Source organism: Rhinopithecus bieti, unplaced genomic scaffold, assembly GCF_001698545.2.
Source record: "Rhinopithecus bieti isolate Rb0 unplaced genomic scaffold, ASM169854v2 scaffold_12155, whole genome shotgun sequence".
Lineage (NCBI taxonomy): Eukaryota > Metazoa > Chordata > Mammalia > Primates > Cercopithecidae > Rhinopithecus > Rhinopithecus bieti.
Window position 1 is genome coordinate 1,884,458 of NW_016807423.1, and position 10,617 is coordinate 1,895,074.

A 10,617-nucleotide genomic window follows, 5' to 3' on the forward strand; every position below is an offset into this window, starting at 1 on the left:
TTTTTTTTTTGAGATGGAACTTCGCTCTCTTTGCCCAGGCTGGAGTGCAATGGCATGATTTTGGCTCACCGTACATTAAAATTTTTAAATTACTATTTATTGGCCAGGCACCGTGGCTCACACCTGTAATCTCAGCACTTTGGGAGGCTGGAAGAGACAGATCACCTAAGATCAGGAGTTTAAGACCAGCCTGGCCAACATGGTGAAATCACTTCTCTACTAAAAATACAAAAATTAGCCAGGCATGGTAGTGTGCACCACCTGTAATCCCAGCCATTTGGGAGGCTGAGGCAGGAGAATGGCTTGAACCCTGGAGGCGAAGGTTGCAGTGAACTGAGATCACACCACTGCACTCCAGCCTGGGCAGCAGAGTGAGACTGCATCTCAAAAAAAAAAAAAGAATGAAAGAAAAATTGGATCCTTAGACTTAAAAACACCCTCAGAACAGATCTCATTATATAAGTTTCAATGCTTATGTGGAGGCTGAACCCACACAATGGTTTGTTTCATAATTATTTATGAAAGACATCCTTTCTATCTTATCTTCACTTGTCACCATTTCTGTTATTAGTCCTTAGGAAAAAATTCAGACTATGTTAAAGTATTATTTACATTGACTAGGCCTACTTTACTGTTACTAAAGATAAGTGGTTTCATACTCATCTCTTTCTGTGAAAAGACTAAAATGTTCTAACCAGTGAACATATAAGGGCATTTTAATTTAATTTGATTTTAAAGTAGAGAAAGGATTTTAGAAAAGATGCTGCCTGGGAGTTAGTGAGAGACAGCTGAAGAAGCCAGTTTGTGAACTCCACACCTCGTTTATCTAGTTAAATGATTTGTGCCCTTGTTTATTCCTTAATGCTGTCCTCTACTGTACTATTTGACCTTTGAATATTGACATTTCTTATAAATTAATCTTACATTTTCTCCTCTTCTTATTTTATATGATTTCTGTAGGCAATCTCAGTTACATCATTGTCTTCAAATATTATCTACATTCCATGACTCACAGATGTATTTCTTTCTCTCTCTTTTTTTTTTTTTTTTTGAGGCAGTCTTACTCTGTCACCTAGGCTGGAATGCAGTGGCACAATCACAGCTCACTGCAGCCTCAGTTTCCCTGGGCTCAGGTGATCCTCCCACCTCAGCCTCCCAAGTAGTTGGGACTACAGGCTCATGCCACCATGCTTGGCTAATTTTTGTATTTTTTGTAGAGACAGGGTCTCACTGTGTTGCGCAGGCTGGTCTTGAGCTCTTGGGCTCAAACAACACACCCACCTTGGCCTCCCAAAGTGCTAGGATTACAGGCATGAGCCACTGTGCCCAACCTCACAGATGTATTTCTTCAGCCCATATCTTTTGAGCGTTAGACTCTGTATCCAACTATTTAATGTCATAAAGGCATCCCAAGATCAACATACCCAAATGTGATGTTATGATCTTCTTCCCCAAATTTATTTATCTTCCTGTATTCACCGTATAGCACCACCATCTAGCCATGGAATCATGATGAAAACCTTGTAGTTACTCCTAACACCTCTGTCTTTTGTGTATTCCACATGCAATACATTGCAAGATCTGTTAATTTTACCTCTGAAATATATTTCATAATTTTCTACTTCTCCCTATTAAATCAAACCACTATAATCTCTCATGTAAATTGCTATAGTAGCCATCTAACTGATCTTTCAATTTCCACTATTAATCGCCTCTATTCCATTCTTCACACCACCATCCAAAGTGACTTTTCTATAACTGGAGGTATTATCATATCACTTCTTGTTTAAAATCCTTCAGTGGCCTCCTATTACTGTTAGGATCGAATCCAAATTTCTGTGGCATGCAAAACTTTGCATGATCTGCCTTTTGCCTGAATTTTCACATAATATTCCCTCTCCTTGAGAGAATATCCTCCTTTCCCATCCTGTTTCTATCCTCCCTCCCTTATTATAGTTGTATTTAATTACCAAAGTAATGCTTTTTTTGAACAAAAAGTACACAGTATTTTTTCCACTTTCTACCAGGCTAACTCCTATTTATTCTTCAAGTGTCACCTTAAACTTGACTTTCTCAGAGAAGCCTTTGACTCTTCTTCCTTTCCACACAAAAATGTGTACATGTGATTATTTACTTAAGGTCTCTCTCCCCAACTATAAGCTCTGTGTCTGGTTTGTTTACCATTATATATCCAGTATTTGGCACAGGCACAGGTTCTGTACATATGAGGCTCTCTATAAATATTGGCTGAATAAATGAAAATGTCTTAGAAATGAAAATGTCTTAGAAAATTCTCCATCGGGTCTCTTGCCAGTTTATTCTCTTCCCAAATGACTTTGCTTGCCTCAGCAATCACACAAACTCCTTGTAGTTTGTTACCTTGATGCCCCAAATATTAACTCACTTCCTTTTTTGCTGCTGTCACCCATTTTAGCAGCTCAGTTTCTCATCTCCTGGGGTCCATTGTAGACCAGAAAACATTTGTACAATTTACTTTCCTTTCTCTCCTATCAAATAAACCCTTTTGAAGTTTTAGGTGAAGTTGTACTGTTAGTAACTCTCAAGGTTTTGATTCGTCCTAGCCCTGTCCCAGCAGTTTTCTTTAGATACACACTAGGTATTTATAAACTGTGCCTTATTTCTTCCCCAGCTACTGCCACTATTATCACCTGGGTGCCAAGTGTTCTCCACTTTTTTCCATACCCCTTCAAACCCTTAGAGGAGAGGGTATCAGTCCACACTTCCAGCCAGTTGTTTAAGGCCAACTCCCCTAAAAGACTAGATCCTGTTTCTGCTTTTTCATATCCTAACTTAACCATCCAAGGGACAGAATTGGTATTCAAACCATCTCTGCCCTCTGCTGCTGGAGCACCATTGCTGTTCATTCTAACCCCAATCCTTAGCTCCAAGGTACTCAACAACCCAGTTCTTGGATTAACCTAGTTTATCTCAGTTTTATCTCTATGGAGCTCCTGAAAACCAGAATTATTAGGAGTTAGACTCTAAAACCTGCATTTTTCACATAAACCCCAAGTAATTATTTTGTATATTAATATCTGAGAATCACTGTACTGATGAGAACTCTAGTTATCCTTACTGTGGGAAAAATGCATTATTCTGACTAATTCCATATTCTATGTAGCAGAATAAGCCAAGAAAAGATGGGATTTGGCTATCTTTAGATACACCGTCAGTTACAGCTTCAGGGGGCCTAAAACCAACTGGTGAATCACAGCAGTATGAGACTGAAGGCCAAAGTATAGCCTTGTAGTAAAGAGACAGGCTTTGGAGAGAGACCAATATATAGATCCTGGCCGATATACTTTACATCTGAGTTACTCTGTCTAAACTTTAGTTTCTTCATTTTAAAATTAGGAGAATAATATGACCTCATAGAGTTGTTATGAAGGTTCCTTGGAATTTATTCAATAAATATTTATTGAGCACCTACTATATGCCAGGCAATTTTCTATGTATTGTGAATATACCAGCAAACAAAAACTTTTGCCCTCAAGGAGCACACATTCTAATGGGCATATGTATAAAAAGCATATAGCGGCCGGGCGCGGTGGCTCAAGCCTGTAATCCCAGCACTTTGGGAGGCCGAGGCGGGCGGATCACGAGGTCAGGAGATCGAGACCATCCTGGCTAACACGGTGAAACCCCGTCTCTACTAAAAAAATACAAAAAACTAGCCGGGCGAGGTGGCGGGCGCCTGTAGTCCCAGCTACTCGGGAGGCTGAGGCAGGAGAATGGCGTAAACCCGGGAGGCGGAGTTTGCAGTGAGCTGAGATCTGGCCACTGCACTCCAGCCTGGGTNTAGGAAAAACTGAATAAATTCTTCTTACTTACAAATATTTAAGGATAAAGAGTATATTTGTTTTGCTTTGCCACTTTTGGGATATAAAAGAAGCATAGGACACAATATATGCCTATGTGGTGCTTAAATCTAGATGGTCAGTGAGATGTGTATTTGTTCATTCTGTAAATATTAACTCAGTGCTGTAATGAGCCTGGCACTGTGAAGTAGAAAAATGAATCCCTATTTTTTAAAAATTTCAACTTAGTTGGGAATATATGAGAAATGCAACATTTCTAATGTAAAACAAGGTGCAAGAGAAGTAATAATAAAGTGCTATGAAGAACATTTAAGGAACGTAATAATAAAGTGCTATGTAGAATGTTAATTAGTAAGTGAATTAATATCAGGAGAATACAAATACAAAAAATAGTGTTATTGCCTTTATATGCCAAGCACATGAGCATAAGATGGGCATACTTTCGTCAGGTGGCAATGGAGTATATGGCTAATTCAGTGAAAAGGTTAAAAAAGAAAGCTCCTATTGCCAGGTAAACTAGCAATACATGAACCTCAGCGGTGTTAGCCTCTCTGTACACTAATTTTATGATGTCTTTTTTTTTTTTTTTTGAGACGGAGTCTCGCTCTGTCACCCAGGCTGGAATGCAGTGGCCCGGTCTCGGCTCACTGCAAGCTCCACCTCCCGGGTTCACACCATTCTTCTGCCTCAGCCTCCTGAGTAGTTGGGACTACATGTGCCCGCCACCACGCCTGTCTAATTTTTTGTATTTTAGTAGAGACAGGGTTTCACCGTGTTAGCCAGGATGGTCTCGATCTCCTGACCTCGTGATCTGCCCGCCTTGGCCTCCCAAAGTGCTGGGATTACAGGTGTGAGCCACCACGCCTGACCTATGGTTTCTGTTTCTCATTGCAACCCTGACTCTGGAACCGAAATAATATTGACAGTGAGAACTGTTGGGTTTTTTGGTCAAAGAACAGGTTAGAGGAAGGAGGAGGAAAAGTATGTCATAAGCCAATGTGGTTGAGTTCTGGGAACACTGTTTCTGGCTGAGGCATATCATAAGTGTAGGGGAAGACAAGACGAAAAATGAAAGATAGGGCCTGAGCATAGTGGACCTTGAATGCCATTCTAGGGCATTTGGACATAATTTAGTAAGAATAGGGCATGACTGAATATTTTTGATCGGGGAAGTGATTATGATCAGAACTATGTTTATTTGGAGAGTTCTCAAAGCACTTAGAACTACTAGGCCACCCAGCAATCCCATTACTGGGCATATGCCCAAAGGAGAATAAATCATTCTACCAAAAAGATACAGGCACTCATATGTTCACAACAGCAAAGACGTGGAATCAACCTAGCTGCCCAACAGCAGTGGATTGGATAAAGAAGATGTGGTACATATACATCATGGAATTCAATGCAGCCAAAAAAAAAGAAGACCAAAATAATTTCCTCGGCAGTAACGTGGATGCAGCTGGAGGCCATTATCCTAAGTAAATTAATTCAGAAACAGGAAGCCAAATGCCACATGTTCTCACTTATAAGTGGAAGCTAAGCATTGGTTACACATGGTCATAAAGATGGGCACAACAGACATTGGGAACTGCTTGAGCGGAGAGAAAAGGAAGGGACAAGATCTGAAAAAGTACCTATTAGGTACTATGCTCACTACCTGGGTGATGGGATCATTTTTATCCCAAACCTCAGCATCACACAATATACCCATATAACCTGTACATATATCCCCTGAATCTAAAATAAGAGTTGAAATTATTTTTTCAAAAACTTGGCCAGGTATGGTGGGTTATGCCTGTAATCCTAACACTTTGGAGGATCTCTTCAGCCCAGAAGTTTGAGACCAGCCTGGGCAATATAGCAAGACACCATCTCTACAAAAAAATTAAAAAATAAATTAGTTGGGCATAGTGGTGCATGTCTTTAGTCCCAGCTACTTGGGAAGCTAAGGTGATGGGATCACTTGAGCACAGGAGGTTGAGGATGCAGTTAGCCGTGATCGCACCACTATACTCCAGCCTGGGCAACAGAATGAGACCCTGTCTAAAACAACACAAAACTGTGTTTAGAGTAAAACATTTGAAGAAAAGAAGCATAGAATAGATACAATAAACTGGCAGATCATATGTGTTAATTTGTATTTGTGGAATGAATGAATATGTGAGCCCTCCTAATTCCCTAGAGAATAAGATGTACTACAACAAAGCATAGCAGAGGAGTAGCTTTGTTGTGCTGACCCAAATTTTATGTAAGCAGAGTTCTGACATAGGGAGACAAGGAGTAAGGCAAACTGATTAAACATGACATGAATTTGTAACCTATTGCATGACCACACCTATAGAGTATTGATTTATGGCCTGTTGTCACTTGGAGGTAGGTTTCTAAAAATTTGTCACAGAGTAAGTTTTAGTAATGTATTGCACTACATGGTGACCACAGTTAATAATAATGTTGTCGTTTTTCTTGTTTTTTGAGACAGGGTCTCACTCTGTTGCTCAGGCGGGAATGCAGTGGCATGATCTTGGCTCACTGCAACCTCCACCTCCCAGGTTTAAGCAATTCTCATGCCTCAGTGTCTCCCAAGTAGCTGGAATTACAGGCATTTGCCACCACACCCAGCTAATTTTTGTACTTTTGGTAGAGACGGGTTTCACCATGTTGGCCAGGCTAGTCTCAAACTCCTGGCCTCAAGTGATCCGCATGCCTCAGCCTCCCAAAGTGCTGGGATTACAGGCATAAGCCACTGCACCCAACCAATAATGTATATTTCAAAATTACTAAAATATATTTTTAACATTCTTACCCCATCAAAAAAAAAAAAAGACAAACTGGTGAGGTGATGGGTATGTTAATTGGCTCCATCAAATCTTCCTATAATGTATACATAGGTCAGGCCGGGCACGGTGGCTCACGCCTGTAATCCCAGCACTTTGGGAGGCCAAGGCAGGCAGATCACTTAAGGCCAGGAGTTTGAGACCAGCCTGGCCAACATGGCAAAACCCCATCTCTGCCAGAAATACAAAAATTATCCAGGTGTGGTGGCACATGCCTGAAATCCCAGCTACTTGGGAGGCTGAGGCACAAAAATCACTTGAACCTGGGAGGTGGAGGTTGCAGTGAGCCGAAATCGTGCCACTGCACTCCAACCTGGATGACAGAGTGAGACTCTGTCTCAAAAATATATATACATAGATTAAAACATTACATTGTACCCCATATATACACGCAATTATTTGTCAGTTAACATTAAAAAAAAAAACAAATTGTTACAGCACTCTGTCTATAACAGAGTGAAAGATGATTCAGTTTTCATTTCACAGACATTTCCAGAGTGCTTGTCACATTATCAGCACTGCTATAGGTGGTACAACTTTGGATTCAACTGGGGATTCAACTGTGAGTAAGGAGTTAACAGACTACTAGGAGACAGGGATATGTAAGTAACTGTAACTATGTTTTAAGTGGTTTTGTCAAGGTGAGCCCACTATGAAAATATATTTTGTATAAATTTATAAAATCATATCACCCTGTATGCAACTCTACCTATGCTTTAGGGGACAGTTTTCTAGTGAACTTTAAAAAACAGAATTTTTTTGGCCTGTAATCCCAGGAGACTTGAGTTGGGAGGATTGCTTGAGCCCAAGAATTTGAGACCAGCCTGGGCAACATGGCAAAACCCTGTCTCTACAAAAAATGTTTTAAAATAGTTGGGTGTGGTAGCCCTGTCCTGTGGTGCCAGTTACTTGGGAGGCTGAGGTGGAAGCATTGATTGAGCCTGGGAGTTTGAGGCTGCAATGAACCATGATCATGCTACTGCACTCCAGCAGCCTGGGCGACAGAGTGAGACCCCGTCTCAAACAAACAAACGAAAAGAATTTTTCATGTTCAAAGAATGTATTTGTATTTTAAAATAATGTGTGCCTATTAAGGCATATTTGAACTTCATAGAAAAGCAAAAAGAAGAAACAAAATGTTACTCCCCTGGGGAAAAAAATGCACAATTTGCATATTGTATATTTCTTCTGGCCTTTTTTCTCCTACAGTGGTATCTGTAGATCTTAGATGAAGCTATAACTGAGACTTAAGTGAACATGCAACTAGCATTAGATCTTTTAATTTAGGCTTTTGAAAATTAATTTTGTGTATTTATTTATTTTGTTTAGGACTGTATAGTTGACAAAACCCATATTAAAGCAGAATGACCCATCTCTATTTCAGTATGTTCACAAAGTGCCCCTCCAGCTGAATGTGTAGCATGTGAACTCTGGGGATTCATTTCACTGTTCCCATTCTTCACAGGTGCCCCTGACCCCACAGCTGGGGCCAGCATTGACGATGAAAACTGTTGGCATTTGGATGAAGAACAGGTGAAAGAACAAGTGAAGCTTTTTCTCTCCCAGGGCGGTTACTGTGGCTCTGGAAAGCAACTCAGCTCAATGTTTGCCAAGGTAAGATATGAAAAGGTGTTTTTCTTTTGTTGTTGACAAGAGAAGCTTAAGTTTGACTGGGCACACCACACTTCAGGCTTCATGCAATATACCTAGCTCACTTGACATAGCTGAACTGAATACTTGAAATCTAGTGGGAGAGGCTGACCAGACCTGAGCAGGTTGCCTCTAGGGAGTCCTACCAGCTCAGCCTGGTAGTCCTGTTCCTTCTGCTCTGCTCTGTAAATGAGTTAGTATTGCTGGGGCATTTTAGCAAGGAAACTGTCTTCCCTCTGCTTTTAATTCAGTGCTACCTGATGAAGCTTGAAGACTAGAGTTTCAACATTGTTCCTAAAGACACTTAGTATTTTGAAACTAGGGGCTCTCACAGCAGGCTGTTTTTCTTTTCTTTTTTTTTTTCCCCTTAATACCTTCAGTGAGATATAATTCATATACTATACAATTCACCCATTTAAAGTGTTAAAGTTCAGTTCAGTGTTTTTTAATATATTCATAGTTACATGCAGCCATCACCACAATCAACTTAAGAACATTTTCATCACCTCAAAAAGAAACCCATACCCTTACCTATCCCTCCCTTGTCCTCTATGTCTCCCTCCCCCAGCCCTAAGAAACCACTAATCTACTTTCTGTCTCTATAGATTTCCCTATTCTGGACTTTCATATGAATGGAATCATTCATATAGTATGTAGTCTTTTATGATTGGCTTCCTTCACTCAGCATAATGTTTTTAAGATTCATCGGTGTCATAGCATGAATCAGTACTTCATTCCTTTTTATGGCTGAACAATAAATGTGGATTTGTTGTTCAAAATGTGGATAGCCTACATTTTGTTTATCCATTCATCTATTAGTAAACATTTGAGTTGTTTCCACCTTTTGGCTATTATGAATAGTGCTGCTATAAACATTCTTGTATAAGGTTCTATGTGGACGTGTATTTTCATTTCTTTCTTGGAGTGGAATTGATGGGTCATATGGTAACTCTATGCTTAATCATTTGAGGAACTGCCAGTCTGTTTTCTAAGGTGGCTGTATCATTTTACGTTCCTACCAACAGTGTATGGTGTGTCAATTTCTTTGCATCCTGTCCAACACTTGTTATCTGACTTTTTAATTCTAGCCATCCTAGTGGGTGTGAAATGGTATCTCATTGTGAACATCAGGCTTTCTTGGTACATGCAGAGATCTTGCTTACAGAACAAGAGGCCTTCTTTCTGGCTCTTTTGGATATGGTGTACTCAGATACTTCATCTTCACTTCCCCCTCCCCCACTTCCTTCTCCTCCTACTTTTTTGTGATGCACAATCACCAATCCCTTGCCACTTCTTATGTGTCAGGTTCGAGAAATGCTGCGGATGAGAGATTCCAATGGAGCAAGGATGCTGACACTAATAACTGAGCAGTTTATGGCTGACCCACGACTCACGCTCTGGAGGCAGCAAGGAACAAACATGACAGACAAGTGCAGGCAGCTCTGGGATGAGCTAGGTAAGTTCCCATCGTTCAGAGAAGTGCTTCGTCCTACCATCTTGCCGTGTGGCAACAGTGTTTATGAACCCTTGCCATCAATCATTGCATGGATCTTGCTAAGTCCAACTGGTAGAAGTCTTAGGCTCTACAAGGGCCACCCAGAGTAACACTGAACTCACTTTTGTTTTTTCCAAAGCATTGTGCTTTGCTATTGACATCAAGCATTTTGTTCCAGATGTTACCATAAAGGTGGAAACCTTTGTTGAGAGAAAACCTCTTTGCTTGGCTTCTGTTGCATGGCAGTAGCCTGGCTCTCCAAATACTTATCAGCCTCACTTTTGTTGCTTTCCCCGAGTCTGCTCTTCTGTATCACTCCCAGCCAGACCTTTAAGACATAGGGCAATTTCCAATACTTGGACTTGACCTTCTATTCTTCCTTTTCTATATTCCCTTCATGACTTTTTAAAAAATATCATAGCTTCAGGCCAGGCACGGTGGCTTACACCTGTAATCTCAGCACTTTGGGAGGCTGAGATGGGCAGATCACAAGGTCAGGAGATCGAGACCATCCTGGCTAACACAGTGAAACCCTGTCTCTACTAAAAATACAAAAAAATTAGCCGGGCGTAGTGGCGGGCGCCTGTAGTCCCAGCTACTCTGGAGGCTGAGGCAGGAGAATGGTGTGAACCTGGGAGGCGGAGCTTACAGTGAGCCGAGATATTGCCACCACACTCCAGCCTGGGCGACTGAGCAAGACTCCATCTCAAAATATATATATATATGGCCGGGCGCGGTGGCTCAAGCCTGTAATCCCAGCACTTTGGGAGGCCGAGACAGGCGGATCACGAGGTCAGGA

General features: G+C 41.0%; 1 protein-coding gene across 1 annotated transcript in view; it reads left to right on the plus strand.

Annotated features, from left to right (window-relative positions):
* ZSWIM5 (zinc finger SWIM-type containing 5) overlaps positions 1-10,617 on the plus strand; it is a 184,584-nt gene that overhangs the window by 132,221 nt on the left and 41,746 nt on the right. Inside the window, 2 exon segments of the mRNA XM_017881686.1 lie at positions 8,139-8,287; positions 9,629-9,779. Of these exon segments, the coding sequence (XP_017737175.1) occupies positions 8,139-8,287; positions 9,629-9,779 (300 nt within the window).